We start from the raw sequence: 17,269 nt of genomic DNA, 5'->3' as shown, positions 1-17,269 counted from the left end.
AGGCCAGACTAGGCTCCTCTGCTGGACTTCAGCAACCTGAAATTCCAGAATTCCAACAATGCCCTTATTTCAGTTCCTCTTCCTCCCCCTCCTGCCCCTCTAACCCCCGACTGCCTCATGGCTTCACGTGGCCTATTGATGCTGCAGCCCCGTCCGATCCCCAAAGCTCCAGACCTCTGCCTCCATGGAATTTCTCCTCCAATTTAACCATCTCTGTCTGGAACCCCATGCCCTTAGGACCAGGGCAGTAATCTGCCAAATTCACCTCTATTAGCAAACTTTGAAGTATGACGTTTTCCTTGGTTGCCCCCGAAAATAACATAATTGCATTTTAATCTGATTAACATTGCAATGATAATGTCTTAATATAAAGGAGTGATTCCAGAATCTCTGAATCTCCAGGCAAGATTAGCAAAGCACCCCACCTTCCCCCTAGGCAGGGACCCGTTTGAAACACAGTGGCAGCCCAGAGACAGTCTTAGGGAGACGTGTTCAGTGGGTCTCTTCTCACCGTGACTCAAGATGAATGATGACCTTTTCTTTTGTAGTTTTGCCCCCCGTGTGCACACCTCCTTGTTCTGCTTATGCTACCTGTAAGGAGAACAACACGTGCGAGTGCAACCTGAACTACGAAGGTGACGGAGTGACGTGCACAGGTGGGTGCCCTTTGCGCATGCGTGAAGCAGCAGCGTGATGCGGATGCGGAGCGGGACTCAGTCACAGTGTCTGGGCTCCATCCTGGCCTTTCTATTCTGCCCGGGCCCCTTGGCAATACCTGCCTTCTCTGCGGCTCAGTTTCCTTAATGGGTCTGCTTACGCCTGAGCTCATGACTTGAAATTGCTTCACAAACTGTGATGCACTTTATTTTATAATGTTTGTCTAACTGTATGAGGAATCCAGTCTTCCTTCAAATTACTCAGAAAATACACTCCAGTGTGAAAAAGAAGAAAAGTTAAACCTACACATACTCTCACCACTCAGTGAGAACCACTCTGAACATTGTAATGTCTGTCTTAGTAGCCAGGATATGGGTTCAGCCACACAGAGACCCAAAGGAACAGTGCCATTAATAAGACTAATATTTAGTATTTAGATGTTCATTTTCATCTCACATAACTATTTGAATGGAGGCATCCAGAGCTAACACGGGGTGTCACTCTGAAAGGTCATCTGGGATCCCAGGCTCCTTCCATCTTGTTGCTCTGCAGTCTTGCAGTCGCCTTGCCCGAGATGGCCACCACCATAAGCACCTCCCAGGATGCAGAATGGAGACAGAGAGAAGGGATATTTCAGGACACACCTAGTAGTTGCTAAAATCATGTTTGCTCCCATCTATTGGTTGGGCCCTCACTATCTGTCACTTCTAGCCTTGGGAAATGTAGTCTTTCATGGAGAAACCATGAGCCCAGCTAAAAATCTGCTATTATAGATAAAGGAGACAGTAGGTACCAGGGGAAAGTAGCAACGTTTTCATGAATAATTTATTCACACAGAGACAGACTTTCTTTACAAAACTCTTGCTATACCTGCTCTTTTGCAATCTGCCACAAGGCAGTCTAGAAGTGGCACAAGGCCCCCTACAATGGCAACAAAGTCCCAGGGCTGCCTTTCTACTCTGCCATCCTTAGGGTGAGGCCTTGTGTCCTAATGTCCCCTAATGTGGTCTCAAGTGGCCACAAGGACTCTAGGCAAAAAGGCAGGCAAGAGAAAGCAGATGGCTTTCCAGCTATTCCTTGGGGTGAGAGCTAATCTATTATTGGGTTGAAATTTGGGGGGTTGTGAAAACAAAGGTCCTAAGAGGCAGCACAACACAGTGGGGAGAGCACAGTCTTCAGAGCCAAACCAGTTTGGGTTTAAATCCCAGCTCTGCCTCATTCTCACTCTGCAAGTGTCAGTTTGTTCATCCTCAGAAAGGGGTACAACATCCACCTCACAGGTGTTCCATACCGTGCCAACTCTGCACACACATATACACACATAACTGTCCTGACGTGAAAAACCCAAACTCACACAGAAAAGTGCTACCAAAGTAGAGCCTAGAAGTATGTGAAAGGGGCAGAGGTGGACAGATGTCATCAGGCCTGGTCTATGGGGTATTAACCACAGGATATTAGGTTCGCAAATGCTAGCACAGAGGCCATGGGGCAGGGGGAAACAAGTGCTAACCTGTTGGGACCCATTGACTCCCCCCAGTGCCACTGGTCCTGGTCCTGGGGTGACCCATCCCCAATCCAAAGCCCCAGATACACAGACAGTGGCTCACACAGCCCTCTCTCCCCTGCTCTTGCAGTTGTTGATTTCTGCAAACAGAACAATGGAGGGTGTGCAAAGGTCGCCAAGTGCTCCCAGAAGGGCACAAAGGTCTCTTGCAGCTGCCCAAAGGGCTACAAGGGGGATGGCTACAGCTGCTCAGAGATAGACCCCTGTGCAGATGGCCTCAATGGTGGATGTCATGAGCATGCCATCTGCAAGATGACCGGCCCGGTGAGTCTCTCTCCCCTGAGGAAACCTGAGAGATCAGCTTCCTGTGCCTCACTCAGCCTGGCTTCTCCACTCTGCTTCCCAGTTGGCCTCTTGCTAAGCTTTCTTCCCATCTCAGTCCATTTCTTGTTAAGTCAGAAAGCCAAGGGCAAGGTGGCATCCTCAGCCAGAAAAGGACAGCATTGGAAACACTGGTGAAGTCCACATGAAGTCTATTGTTTAGTTCATAGTAAGGTACCAGCACTAATCTCACCTTTGACAACTGTATTAAGGTGATGTAAGATATTAGCATTGGGGGAACCACTGGAGAGCATATGGGAGGGACTCTCGCTGCTGTCTTTGCAGCTTTCCTCTAAATCCAAAATTATTCTAACTAAACATTTCATTAAAAAAAAAAGAGTTGGTTAAGTGTCAGGGAAAGTGCAGGTCTGGCGCCCTTGAGTCCTTTTAGAATGGAATCAGCACCCAGAGCCCTGTGCCTCTGGTGGGAGGAGAAAACAGTGGGAGACAGTGTCCACTGAGGTTATGAATGTGAACTCAGAGTCAGACAGCCTTCGGGTCTTAGCTCCAGGATTTACGTGCTGTGGGGCCTGGGGCTGGCTGCTCTGTCTCCCAGAGCCTCCATTTCCTCACTAGCAAAGTGGGCCTGATAATAAGGCAGATCTCATAGGATTGTTGTGGGGATTAAGTGAGATCATTTATTGATTCAACAAGTGGTCACCAAGCACCTACTATGTGCTGTTGCTGGGGCCAGAGACGTCACAGCGTAAAGCTTGTATGCAAGCAGAGGGAAGGATGATTCTCAGTGCAGAAACAAACACACAAGATACTTTCAGAGAGCACCAAGAGTCAGGAAGAACCTAATCCAGCCAATGAGCAAGAAGGGATTAGGGGGCTTTCTCATTATGGGGGATTAGAGAGGCTCTCTCTGAACAAGCAACATTTGAGCCAAGGTGCAAAGAATGGCATTTCCTCGTGATGCTGCACGAACACCTGACGTGGCAGTTACTCCATTCCCACTGGCCAGGAGAGGCATACGTTCCTGATCCTTCTGAACATCTCCTCCACTGGAGGGTGGCCCGCAAAGCACTGGGGGGCCTGGGGGCCCAGACAAGGGGCTTCTTCACCTTCCCCATTCTCCCCACAGAGCAAGAAGAAGTGTGAATGCAAGAGCCATTACATAGGAGACGGGGTGAGCTGCGAGCCAGAGCAGCTGCCCGTGGACCGCTGCCTACAGGACAACGGGCAGTGCCACGCGGACGCCAGCTGTGCCGACCTCCACTTCCAGGGTCAGTGGGCTAGGGGCTCCAGACCCAAACCACAGGGTCTTCGGGCAAAAGAAAAAAACAATTTAACTTTAAAGAAGTGAACATTTTCATTTCATTAAATTTTACAGTTTAATTAAAGTTTTTTTTTTAATGACATATTGGAAGCCAAACAGCCCATGCTGTCTGGTGCCCAGGAGGCAGCGGCTCCTGCAACAGAGGGGCAAGTGGGCTCAGAGCTGGACCCTGAGCTGTGAGAACCAGAAGGAGCCCCGAGGTCCTCTACCATGAATTTCCTCATCCTCGCTTTCTTCAAATTACTTAGTAATCCCTGCCACCCATCATTGTATTTGAATCTGAAGAGCACAGTTTAGGGTTTAAATAGCAAAGAGGAAGCACTGACCACATGCAGAAGCAATTCCTTAGCAGTTATTTTGATAGGAGCACATTGATTGGCTTGGGCCCCGCTTACTTCCAAGGGTGATTTGAACAGTTAATAATAAACCAAGTATAAGAAAACTAAGAAGTACAGAGATACAGCTGATAGGGCATCTTGAAACTGGACGGAGAAAAAGCATTAAGGACCCACCGGACAAATATACGATTCCACATGCTGAGACTCGGTAACTGGCCTTCCTCTGAAAGTCCTTCAAAGTTCTTTGCCGGAAGTACTGACCTGGGTGATGCCTCTCCTTCCCTATGTAGATACCACTGTTGGAGTGTTCCATCTGCGCTCCCCACTGGGCCGGTATAAGCTGACCTTTGACAAAGCCAAAGAGGCCTGTGCCAACGAAGCTGCAACCTTGGCAACCTACAACCAGCTCTCCTACGCTCAGAAGGTGGGTCCCCAAATAGTGAGCACCATGCAGGGAGGAGCTACAGGCTCTTCTTAACACAAGGACACTCATGCTGTCACCTTCTTGTAGGGGAGTGCAGGAAGCTCCTGGAGCTATAATCACAATTTGTCGCATCCATTGATGTCTGCTATGTATCAGGCACTGTGAGGGGTGGTTTGTTGACATTACTGTCATTCTTACCACGTCCCTAGAGGTATAGATGGGGCAACTAAGGCCCTAAAAGGTTAAGCAATGTGTCCAATGTCACCTAGCCAAGTGGCAGATCCAGTATCAAACGTCTGACTCCAAAAGTCTGTTCTCGACCATGACATTCAATTGCCAAGGCAGGAGGAGCGCAGACTGGGAGTGCATGCATCACAGCTGGAGACAAGAAAAAACCAATAACCGCAAGCCTGGGATCTCCCTAAACCCACAGAGCTGTTGAGTTTCTCTGGAATAGGTGGACTTCCCTGTGTCTGGAAGGGCTGAGAAGTGGGTACATGGGGGTGGCCCCAGCTCTCAGCCACAGCCAGGTAAGAAGTAGAGCTCTGGCCAGAGCTCTCTCTTGGACTCAAAAACCAGAAGCCCTGCCCATTAGGAAAGGCCAGCACCTTGGAGTTACCCAGTGATTGTTCACTGGGAGTGACCACCTACACAGGAGAGTTTAAGGACTCTTCCTCCAACCTCCATCACTACCAAATCTCTCTACCTTTCCTCAGACCTAACATTTGTTCATCAAGGAACAAAGCTTTGATGCCAGGACCCAGCATCTTGGAGGGTCTGAATTTTGGCTCTCCTGTTTTCTGGTTGTGTGGCCTTAATCAAGTCACTGCAACCTCTGTCCTGTGTACAGGACACAGTGACCAGTGTACAGTAGGACCTCGATTTTCAAGATTAAGAGCTCTGGAGTAGACTGCCTGGGTTTGAATCCCAGCTCTGCTACTTGCTGGCTGTGTGACTTGGAGCAAGTTACTTAACTCCTCTTTGCCTCCATTTTCTCATTTATATGATAGGGATTTTTTTTTAAGTTCCTATCTGAAAGGATTAATGCAAGGGTTAAAGGTGGTGACATGTAAAAAGCCCTTGCAACAGAACCTGGCCCAGAGGAAGCTCTCGGGGTGCATGATAACGATGATGGTGTTAATTATGGTGATGATGAAGGTGGTAATGGTGTTGGTGATAATGGTAAGAATGATGGTGGTGACGATGATGATGATGGTAGTGATGATCAGTTAGGGTTCTGCCAGTCCATAAGCAGAAGAATTTACACCCAGGGGGAAATGTCTGTCCTTTCTCAAGAGCAGAGAGAAGAGAAATAAGTGTGAAGGACTCAGGTACCTACAAGAAAGAGGGGGCACCACTTCAATCTATCCAATGGCTCCATCGACAAAAACTTAATGAGCACCTGCTATGTTACAGGCAGAGATGCACAATAGCAAAAATGAGCCATGACCCCTGACTCCATAGAGTTTGTAGTCTGATGGGGTGACGGACACTAACCAAAGGACTCCACAGCAGATATAAAGTGGCAGCTGACCCGTGGCCACATCTGTGTCCCTACAGGCCAGGTACCACCTCTGTTCGGCAGGCTGGATTGAGAGTGGGCGGGTTGCCTACCCCGTAGCCTATGCCTCCCAGAACTGTGGCTCTGGCATCGTTGGGATAGTCGACTATGGACTGAGAAACCAGAGTGAGATGTGGGACGTCTTCTGCTACCGGATGAAAGGTAATTATCCCACTACACTCCAGACTCCAGGCCACACAGCTGCTGAGCCACGCACAGCCTGGCCAGCCCATCTCCAAGGGTGAGGTTGGCAGCTGGGGCCTCTGCCCCACTGGAACGGGACCCCACCTGCTTCTGCCTTCCAGACGTGAACTGCACCTGCAAGAAGGGCTACGTGGGAGATGGCTTCTCATGCAGCGGGAATCTGTTGCAGGTCCTGATGTCCTTCCCCTCGCTCACAAACTTCCTGACGGTGTGTACTGTGTCTGCTCACTTTCACCTCAGGGAGGGAGGGGTTGTCTCAAAGCATGTCTTAGAGAGGTGAGTCCTTGAAAGAAGGCAGAGGCTACAGTCAAGGTTAAGAGCATGGGCACTGGAGCCCATTGCCTGGATTTGGAGCTGGAGTTTGCTCCTTGTTGCAGCACCTGAAAGTTACTTTCTTCTCTGGGCCTCTGTTTTCTCATCTATAAAACAGGGATGATGATAGCACCAACTTCACAGAATCATTGTGAGGATTAAATGAGTCAATATTTGTAAAACACTTAGACCTGAGGCCAGCATGTGGGAAGTGCCGTATTGGCGTTAGCATTGCCATCTCTGGTTGCATCTGGAGCATCGTGAGAGTCTGATTTGCAGGTCTGAGATGCTCTTTTGTCTTCACAGACAGGGTGGGACACAGTGAGCTAAGCCTGCCTGGTGATCACCCAGTGAGTCAAATTACCAACATGGTGTCGACTTGTATTTTGCACTGCACTTAAAGTCACTTCAGTCGTCCACAAAGTTATGTCTAATGAAGAGAAAGCCCCAATTGGAGGAGGGTTTGAGGTTGACTGATCAAAGATCTAGCTAATAATAACAATACCGAGAAAGCTAATATTTCCTAAGCATTTATTTTGCACTGAGCCCCTTCGGAGCACTTTTTACTCCATTCACAGAATGTAAGCTCTGTGAGGGGAAGGGTTTTCTCTCTACCTTGTGGCTTACATGTATTAGATGCTCAATAAATCCTTGTTAGAAGGAATAAATCTTCATGAAGATTTATGAGGTCACTTCTATTATTCCCATTTTGTAGATAAAGAAACTGAGGTTTAGGAAGGTCATGGACACAGCCAAGGGTAGTAGACTAGGCATAAATATAAGGCTTGTAGAAGTTAGACCAAGGACCCCAGAGTGGTGAATCTTTGTCCACAGACCAAAGGTGTTCTAACTGATCTAAAAATCAAGGTTACTATAAATAGTCTAAAGATAATCACCCAAACTCATGTTTCTGCTGTGTGGGAGCTTGTGTCAGCATTTCAGAGAAAAGACAGTGTCAGAGTAAAACCCACTAGCTGTGTGCCCTTGAGCAAGTTAATTAACCTCACTGGGCATTAGCAGTCCTGTCTACGCAATGACTCGGTGGAGCTGGGCAGTGTGATTTCTCATAATCTGTTCAATGAGTATTTATTGAGCACTTACTATGTGCTTAAGCGATATTAGTGAACACAAACAAAATAAACAAATGGAATAAACAAGTACATAGTGTTGAATGCTAGAAGGTGGTATGGGGGGAAGGGTAGGGTGGGGGGAAGGGCATCACAGGGTGTCCATTCTGCATAGAGTGACGAGGGAAGGCCTTAGTGAGAAGGTGACATTTGAGATGTGCAGATTTGAGGAAGATCGTTCAGGGAAGAAGGAAGAAGGCTAAGCAAAGGACACAAGGCAGGAGTGTGCCAGACAACTTGGAACAACAGGAAACCAGTGCGGCTGGTGTAGAGTGAGCGAGAGAGGGGACAGCCGGGTATGGGGTCAGAGGAGCTACCGTGTCCAGCTTTGGGCCTCCTGGGTCATATTAAGGACTCTGACTTTTCCTGAGTGAAGTGGGGGCCAGGGCAGGGTTTTGACAACAGGAGACTCAAGGTTTGACTTAACGTTTCAGAGGACTGGACAGATAGCCGCACCGAGAGTGCTCTGTGACGGATCTGTGATTTAGGACCACGAGATTCATTGCAGAAAGGGAAAGTGCTCCTGAAACTCTGCCAGGGTCCAGTCAGAAGAAATAGCATAACGTTCTCCAGGTCCACAAGAGAAAGACCAATACCATATGATCTCACTCTATGTGGAATCGAATGAACACACTGAACTAACAAGCAAAACAGAGACAGACTCAGACAGAGAGCAGGCTGACAGCTCTGGGGCGGAGCGGGGCGGCGCTGGGTGGCAGTGGAAGAAGGGATAAGGTGGATAAATAGTAATGGAAAAAAATAAAGCTCAAAAGGAAAACAGCAGGCTGGTGGCCACCGAGTTGGGGCTCCTAACATCACGGATATTCCCGGACGGGTGATGGGACCCTCTCCAGCCACCCCCATCCCTGCACACCACTGGCCCATCTGATCTCGTCCCTTCCCTCCCCAGGAAACGCTGGCCTACTCCAACAGCTCGGCCAGGGGCCGGACGTTTCTGAACCTCCTGACTGACCTGTCAGTCCGCGGCACACTCTTCGTGCCCCAAAACAGCGAGCCGGGAGAAAATAAGGTGAGTCGGGTCCCTGGTGTCTGTGCTGTGGACTAATTCTTCTGCCCAGTGTCAGTGACCCATCACCACAATGAGGCCATGTCATAAATCACCCCAAAACTCAGCAGCTACACATTCATTGAGCTCTCACATCGGCAGGTCAGTGGACAGTTCTTCTGGTCTTGGCCAGGCCTGCTCGTGGGCCTGACGTGGGCTGGCTCCCGGCTGATCTAGGCTGGCTGGTCTGGGGCCTTGCTCCTCGGGGCTCTCACCCTCCAGCAGGCTAGCTGGGGTGTGTTGTCATGGCAATGGCAGGATGTGGTGAGAGTAAGCCCAGTTCTGCTAGCACTTTTCAAGCCCCTGTCTGGTTACATTTGCTAATATACCACTGGCCCAATCAAGTCACACAGATGAGTCCAAAGCCACAGTGGGAGACCCTTAGAGTTACTTGGCAGAGGGCAAGGGCACAGGAAGGGGTGGAGAATGAGAGCCACTGATGCAACCAATCCGCCACCGCAAACGTCATCACGCACACGGCACGCAGAGGGATTGGCAACACTCAGCCCTCCCGCAGACGGTTGTCCTGCAGGTTCCGACAGCCCCAGGCCCTTCCCAGCCCCAGGGCCACGTGGCACAACACCTCTGCCCACTCGATACCCACTCAAGACCCACTCTTCCAGGGACACCACTGGGAAGCCCTGCTTAGAACATAAGGCTGACTCGCAATGCCACATCCTGGGACCCAGCTGGAGGGAGCCCTCTGGCAGAGCCCAGACAACCCAAAGCCTGAGATAAACCTGCCCTTTCCTGGTCACCGCAGGGGGCAGAAGATCCACGACCATGAAGGGATGGGTTTTTTTCTATGTCAGCCTTATCATTAAAAAGAAAAAATATTGCTTGGCCTTTAAAGACCGTTCTTGTGCTGCTTCTTTCCTCTCAGAAGCTGTCTGGGCGGGACATCGAGCACCACTTCACCAACGTCAACATCTTCTTTTACAATGACCTCGTCAACGGCACCATGCTGCGAACCAGGCTGGGAGGCCAGCTGCTCATCACCTCCAGCCAGAACCAGAGCCAACTGGTATGAAAAGTCTTCTGGGCTTATTAGAAGGACTGGAGATAATATATGCAAAGCTCCTAGCATACAGTGGGTGCTTAATAGATGGCGGCTATTCTAATGGGAAAGTATACTGTAAACCTGCAGGGAGGGGGTGGTATTCACTGCACACTGTAGCACACCACACTGACTGTGACTCTGCCCCTACCCATTGGGAAGTAAGCCGTTAGTGACCTCAAGCCTCAGAAGCCAGTAATGAGGAACTACAGATGCAACCACTGGAAAGCTCTCTGGTCACCGCCTTTGTTTCTGCCAGTTTGTCAGCCCATCCCAAGTGTTAACTCGTGAGCCTTGCAGTCAGGTAACCCCACAATGAAAACTACTTCTGCCCCGTACTAGTTTTAGGAACTTAGACAAGTCATCCGACTTCTCTGCATCCCAACCTCCTCATCTGAAAAGGGGGACGATGTTGATGATGTTGTCGATGGTGGTGGTAATAATTGTAATGTTTCGTCAATGGCGATCATGGTGATGGCGTTGAGGTGATGATGGTATTCTTGTCGATGATGATGGCGGTGGTGGTGATGTTAATGGGTAGGTTGGTGCTGGTGCTCATTTTGCTGCTGGAGGTGGTGGTGGCAGTGGTAGTGATGACCATGACGATGTGATGTCAGATCAAAGCATAGAGTATGCTTTGGTGGGAACTCGGTGACTCAAGGCTTCTGATGTCTGAGAATAGTGCCTGATGTGTAGCAAATGTTAATGTAAGTAAGCCCTTACTTACTTGTGTTAAATAAATATTTTTTAAATTTTTACCTAATAAAATATTTCTAATGGTTGAGGATCGGTAGTTTAGACCAGTGCTTCTCACACTTCAACAGGCATTGAAGTCCCCTGCAGGTGTGTTAAAATGCGGGTTGTGATTCAGCAAGTGGAGCGTGGGGCCTCGGGTTCTGCATGTCCAGTGAAGTCTCAGGGGACCGCCCTCACCACAAGCCAGTGGATCACACTTTGATCAGCTAGGGATTCCATCCCTTAAAAAACCCTCTCTTCTCCAGTGTGGGGTGATGTTCAGAGCAATGGATCTGGAGGCAAGGGGGCTTGCCGCTTACTACCTGGGTGATCTTGGACTGACTTTTTCCTCCTGAACCCTTACCTATCAGACAGCGGGCTTCACAGGTGACCCCTTAGGTTCTCCGCAGCTCTTGGATCAAGGTGGTTGCATGGGGGCAACTCATGTGCTCCGGGGTGAGTCCTGCTGGAGAGCGGCGTCCTGTGCTGCCCATCGGTGAACACAGGCCTGAAACCCGGGCTCCAGGGCAAAATGAACAACTTCCCTCCATGGGAGGGAAGAGCCACAACATGGGGAGGAAGAGCCAGGTGACCGCCAATCTCCGTCAGTCCTCTTCTCATTTCCCTAGGAGACCAGGTTTGTTGATGGAAGAACCATTCTGCAGTGGGACATCTTTGCTTCCAATGGGATCATCCATGTCATTTCCAGGCCTTTAAAAGCACCGCCTGTCCCACTGGTGAGTATCCAGGGTTCCCAGAGAGGGGCCAGGAAGAGCCCAATGTCCACTCTCCAAGGGGCAACTCTTGCTGGAAGCCCCTGGAGATTGGGAGAGCCTCCCCAGGTGGTGGCAGCTGGCCTTGGGGACACCTGGCCCTGGGTCAGCCCAGCCCCACTCCTGCGTATTCCCAACACAACCCCTGTCACCATCAATATTTGTCCAGTGAAAGGGACAGGATGGGCCAATGGAGAAACCGCTGGAAGGGAAGTGAGAAATCCTGAGCCCCTCCACTTCATAGCCGTGTGCTCTTGGACAAGTCCCAGAATATCTCTGAGCCCCATTTTTCTTATCTGCAAAATGAGGGTCCTAATGCCTTCCTCTCTAGGTTCTTGGGAGGACTATGAGTCAATGCAAAATAACTAGGACAGTCCCGCCCACATAGTCCATGCCCTGTAAGAGCTGGGTGGTTGATGTTGTTAGTATCCTAACCTTGTTCCAAAGTGTGAGGGGGGTGAGCACAGCCAGACGCTGGGAAGTTCCGCAGCAGAGTTAAGCTCAGCAGCTGCATAGCCAAGCTGGCTGCAAAGCCCAGCTCTACCACTCACTGGCTGTGGATACCGAGCCAGTGCCTGACCTCTCTATGCCTCGGTTTCCCCATGTAAAATGGAAATGATAATGATTGTCCCCATTTCTTTGGGCTACCATATATTTAAAAGGACTATTTCATGCAAGGAAGTAGTAGAACAGATTCTGGCAGTAGTAAGGGAAGATACATGTTAACTATTTTATCATTAATTTTATCCCAACTTGCTCCAAGATGCCCAGGCCAGCAGGCATGGGATGGGCTCTAGAAAGCACACCTGTCTGGGAAGTCATCAGATTCAAGTACCACCCCCCCTCCCCCTTCTGTGTTCAGACTGCAGCCCACACTGGCTGGGGAATGGGGATATTCTTCTCCATCCTGCTGGTCATCGGAGTCATCGCTTTGGGTGCATATTCTTACTTCCGACTGAACCGGAGAACAGTTGGCTTCCAGCGCTTTGAGGTAGGAAGGAGGGAAACGGGAACGTGGTGATGGGGGTCCTCTCCACAATCCAGCCCCTGGCTCCGGGCCACTTCAGCTGACTGGCAGCTTCCAAGACACGCCCAGCAGCGGGTGCTTGGCACACACCTCCTGCCTCCAGGGAGGGGTCTCTGCCCCTAAGAGCAACAGCAGTGGCAGCCTGGAGCCCCTCTTCCTGGCTGAGATGGAGTTTGCTCAGGAGGGTGGTGCGGCCGCCAATAAATAGCACGGATCCTCAAGCCTCTCTGCCTGGGGTCTGGCCGGGAAGCAAATTCCCTGGGGCCGGGAGGTATGCTCATCTTGGGGGATTCATGAGACAGACGCCCACCTTGATGGGCTTGGGCTGCAAGGCTGAGTGTGAGGTGGGGGACAGGGTCAGGGTCAGGGACCTGCACCGAGGGGCCTCCTGGGGCAGCCAGTGAGACACATTTCTCCCTGTTTGACTGTTGAGCCAACATCTAGGTCAGCGGGTGTTGGCTAACCGTGGAGTGAGTGACCCTGGGACCGGGTTCGCAGCCTTACGGTGGCTGAGCGCCCTCCCTTATGAACTTCCCACCCCTCCCTGGCCTCTCTTCTCCTCTGGCTGCCTCCTCCAGACACACCCAGCAAAGACCCAGCAGAGCCCCCCCAAGCAGTCCAATTCCTCCCAGCACAGGATGTCAAACTCATTTTCACCGGCGGGGGGACAGGGGTGTCACATCAGCCTCATGGTTGCCTTCAAAGGGCCAAATGTAATTTTAGGACTGTATAAATGTAACTACTCCCTAACAGTTAAACGAGAGCTCAGCGCTGCCACCAGGTAGAAACAAGGTGCCAGACCGGATAAAACAAGGTGGAGGGCCGGATTCAGCCACAGGCCTTGTGTTTGCCACCTGTGTTCTAGCAGATAACCTGCCTCAGTGTAAACCCCCGGGGCAAAGCTTCAAAAAAATGGCCATGATTTAACCACAGGTGTACACACTTCATGAACTCTTTTAAATTAAGCTCAAGGGCTAGCAAAACCACTCCAGGGTGACAGAAGTCAGAACAGCAATTACGCTGGGTGGGATTGCAACTGGGGGGTGGGGGGAGAAATGCCTGATATGCTGATTTGGGTGGTGGTTCACATCTGGGTGGACATACTAAGAAATCACTGAACACTTAAGACTGGTGCATGTCACTCTATGTAAATCAGATCTCTATTAAAGTACTGTAACGGAGGTGGAGATAGGGGCAGGGCTTGCTTTACCTGCCAACTGGGAAGGAGAAGTTCCTGCCAGGGGACATCCTGGCTCTCAGCCCTGGTGCCCGCCTTTCCAAACAGTCGGAAGAGGATATTGATGTCACAGCTCTCGGCAAGCAGCCGCCTGAGAATATCTCAAACCCCCTGTATGAGAGCACCACCCCGGCGCCCCCAGAACCTTCCTACGACCCCTTCGTGGTGAGTTTGCATTAATTATTTAGGAACAGGCTGCACTGGGGTACAGGGGAATGATGCCTTTCAGCAAATCTCAGTGGAAAGCTTCACACCAAGAAAAGCTCACCTCTAGGACGTGTCTGGGGCAACAAGCCTACACGTCAGTGTTGGGAGCAGAGGGAAGCCATGTGGTTGTTTGGTGCTCCCAGGTTTCTCTGGGTGGGTGGCAGAAGCCCCAGCAGCTGGAAGCAGGGAAGACCAGAGGTTGCCCCATGTCAACCTCATGATCAGGTGACATGTCACAAGGAGGAGGAATGCACTAAATTCTGCTGCAAATATTTGTACAGTTGCTGCTGGGAAATAAGACACAAAGCCTTTGAAATGCATGTTTCCTGAGTTATGCGCTAAACTTATTTTTACCTGGCTGCCCAAGACTGTTCTGCCTGTTCTCAGAGCAGCTTCCGGGCTTTGACGCTTCATCCCTTTGGTGAGGTTTTTTTATACCCAGGGGAGCGCACTCTGCCCTGGTTTTCCAGAAGAGGACCATTCGTTTCTGGAGTTGGTGATCCTTGAGCTTAGATGGGGCCTCCACTGACTTCAACCTGGGGGGACCCCATGGCAGGGGACCCCAGGCACACTGTGGAAAGTGCACCCTGCTTGTATCACCAGGTCTGGACTGAGAAACTAGGTATAAAATTTAATTCTTCCTTTCATATAAACATAAGAGAAGCTGGCAACCGGTGTGCTGACCGCCCTTTCGCACCTCAGCAGACTGAGCTGACGGCCTCACCCAGGGCTCGTGAAATACTTGGCTTGTGTGTGTCTAGAACATTCCAGCAATAGTAACCAAGTCCAGAGAGCTGCTGTCATTGTTTCTTGCACAGACGTATGCTGTCTTTCTCCCTCAAAGACTATATTCTGGTTGCTGAATTTTTGTGAGCTGCACTGAAACATTACAAAAACATTTTATTGCACCATTTTAAGCTCATATAGTGCCACGGACGTCATTTGTCAGCAGCGAGCTAAACAGCCATGCCTGTAGCTCGGAGTGCCTGTGGCGCTGTGGTTGTGATAGACTGGAAAGTAACTGTGTCATAAACCCTATTTTGTTTTTTAACCAAACCCAAGTGAGCATTTCTGGTCTAAACTGCAAGGGTAAGCTCAGCTAGACTGCATGAATTCATATTTTATTTCTGCAAGCATGGTGCTGAAATCAGCCTCACTTACCAAGCAGAGAAAAAGTCGCCCATCCTGTTCGCCATGCTCCAGGCCTTCTCAGCTAAGGGCTCCCCCAGCACTGCGCCTCAGATTCACCTGAGGCAGGTGAGAGAACATCCTAGATGCAGGATTCATCTAAACCTTCGGATGAGACCAGGTGGCAAAAATGTCCCAGTAACAGGAATCCTATGCCAAGGGCGCCATCCCAAAAAAGGGACGTGCTAGAATCTCATACCTTCTGTATCTGTAGCCAACCCAGACACTTCAAACACGTGCATTATGCTGATTAACAAAGTTTCAGTGCTCATCAGAGAGAAAGACGGTGGGAAGTTTTGGCAGTGGTCTCTGGAGTGGGGCTGCTGATCTACTCTCCCAGATGCTCCAGGACCACCCCTGGTTCAAGATGAATTTTCAGCCTGAAAGGAGTTTTACAGTAATCACAGGAGCAGCCACCATTTGTGGGGTGCTTACAGCTTTCTTAATGTAGTATCTAATGCAATCCTCACACCTATTACCACTTTTTATAGGCGAGGGAACTAAATAATCTGTCCAGGGCACCCAAGCTTCAAACAGCAGCAGCTGACCCCAGAGAGGGGCCCCCAACCACCAGATCACCCTGCCTCCCAACACGAGACGTGAGACGGCCGCGTGCAGGAGTGTTCCCCCCACGTGTGTGCACCGTCGGCCACGTGCAGGAGTGTTCCCCCCATGTGTGCGCACCGGCACTTGGGGGAGAGTCCTATTTTAGGCTCCAGGGCAGGGAAGAGTCTTCCTCAACCCTTTTCGAGACCCTGACTGGGTCTGAAAAGTAAACTGACAAAGACAGATTCTCAGGAGAAAGGCATATCATCATGTTATTGAATGTTTACGTGTAAATGAGAGGCTTCACAAGAGAACGAAGACCCAAAGAAGGGGCCAGAGCAGGAAGCTTTTATGCCTTTTAAATAAAGAAACGATATGTTTGTGAAGAATTGATAAGACAGAGAGGTTTGGGCCCAGGTAGTACATGGTGAAGAACTAGCTAGGAAGATAAGGGCAGTTGGCCAAGGCTGGTCTGGACAGGGTTTCTGGCCCCACCTTCCTCATCTCTGGTGGTAAGACTGCCTCCTTCCCTCCAGGGGTGAGGAGGGGACCTTCACATGGGAGTTTTATGACCTGTGTTGGGGACAGTGGGGGAGGAGGTCAGAATGACCTCCCTGCTTCTGCCATTTTAAAAAAAATTCCTTCAGCTTAAGACATTTAATATGCCAAGGTGTCCTATTTTGGGGTAGTGTGTCCTGAGCCCCAACTGGGTCTCAGACCCATGGCCAAAGGAGATGCTCAACCTGGGAAGGTCCTGAGCCCTCCAGCGTGTTTCACAGACCTCTCTTCCCCAGGACTCCTCGGAAGACCAGCAGCTGGAGGGCAGTGACCCGCTGGGGGCACTGTGACGGCCCAGCCCTGCTGCAGCCAGCCTTGCTCCGGCCACCTGGGCTACAGCAGCCTCCTCACAGGGGCTGTCAACTGTGAATCCTCAGCCCCCATTGCCTCTGGGGACCAGCAGGTCCATTAGCATTTTAAAGTATATGAAGCACCCAAGCTGTACCTCATCTCTCCGCTCCAATCTGGGGGACTATTTTGTTTCTGTGGGCGAGGGACCCTGTGAAATCCACCCACCAACTCAGGGGACTGCTCCCTCCTCCGACCTTCCGCTGTCCTTCCTGTGTGAGCTTGGATGCTCTTACTCCCTTCTCCCTGACTCGATAGTAACTGTACCTCGTCTTCCTTTCCTGTTAGAGTGTAAGCTCCCAAAGGCAGGCACCTGCCTCCTTCATCTTGTATCTCAGCCCTTAGCACAGTGTCTGGCACATGCAACGTGTTCAATAAATGTTTATGGAACAGAAACAAAGTCCGTGGAACAAATCTAGTGTTTTGGGAAACAAATAAAAATGCTCTTTGCCACTGCAGGGGTCAAGCTTCAAAGATAAAATCCACTTGCTGGACCCAACTCGGGTCTTTTCAGCTGCTGACCTCTGCCCATTAAGACTTTGTTCTTAATTCTGTTTTGCCTGTGTGTGTTAAAAAGACACAATAAACCGCAGTGACACCACTGCCCAACCACGAGGACGGCTGAAAGCAGACGGGTGGATAATGACGCGTGCTGTGAGGGCGTGGACAGACCGCAGCCCTTGTCCCCTGCTGGGCGCTGTCCCGCGGACACAGGGCGCTGCGCTGCGGGAAGTCTG

General features: G+C 50.4%; 1 protein-coding gene across 2 annotated transcripts in view; it reads left to right on the top strand.

Annotated features, from left to right (window-relative positions):
* The window catches only part of STAB2 (stabilin 2), a 125,110-nt gene extending 107,984 nt beyond the window's left edge, over positions 1 to 17,126 (top strand). The window contains exons 58-69 of one of the 2 annotated variants that reach the window (XM_053661603.1): positions 549 to 656; positions 2,292 to 2,485; positions 3,630 to 3,771; positions 4,453 to 4,586; positions 6,147 to 6,309; positions 6,453 to 6,559; positions 8,701 to 8,820; positions 9,740 to 9,880; positions 11,281 to 11,385; positions 12,284 to 12,412; positions 13,734 to 13,850; positions 16,421 to 17,126. In XM_053661603.1, coding sequence (XP_053517578.1) covers positions 549 to 656; positions 2,292 to 2,485; positions 3,630 to 3,771; positions 4,453 to 4,586; positions 6,147 to 6,309; positions 6,453 to 6,559; positions 8,701 to 8,820; positions 9,740 to 9,880; positions 11,281 to 11,385; positions 12,284 to 12,412; positions 13,734 to 13,850; positions 16,421 to 16,474 — 1,514 coding nt within the window. In that variant the 3' untranslated portion in view covers positions 16,475 to 17,126. Of the gene's footprint in view, positions 1 to 548; positions 657 to 2,291; positions 2,486 to 3,629; positions 3,772 to 4,452; positions 4,587 to 6,146; positions 6,310 to 6,452; positions 6,560 to 8,700; positions 8,821 to 9,739; positions 9,881 to 11,277; positions 11,386 to 12,283; positions 12,413 to 13,733; positions 13,851 to 16,420 lie in introns of both variants that reach the window. The other variant, XM_037160777.2, reaches the window with a different exon arrangement.
* Positions 17,127 to 17,269: the final 143 nt, after the last annotated feature.

Source organism: Artibeus jamaicensis, unplaced genomic scaffold, assembly GCF_021234435.1.
Source record: "Artibeus jamaicensis isolate MK-2021 breed Jamaican fruit bat unplaced genomic scaffold, CSHL_Jam_final contig_233, whole genome shotgun sequence".
NCBI lineage: Eukaryota > Metazoa > Chordata > Mammalia > Chiroptera > Phyllostomidae > Artibeus > Artibeus jamaicensis.
The sequence above is the reverse complement of the archived record's forward strand: the minus strand, read 5'-3'. Positions and strand labels throughout refer to the sequence as shown.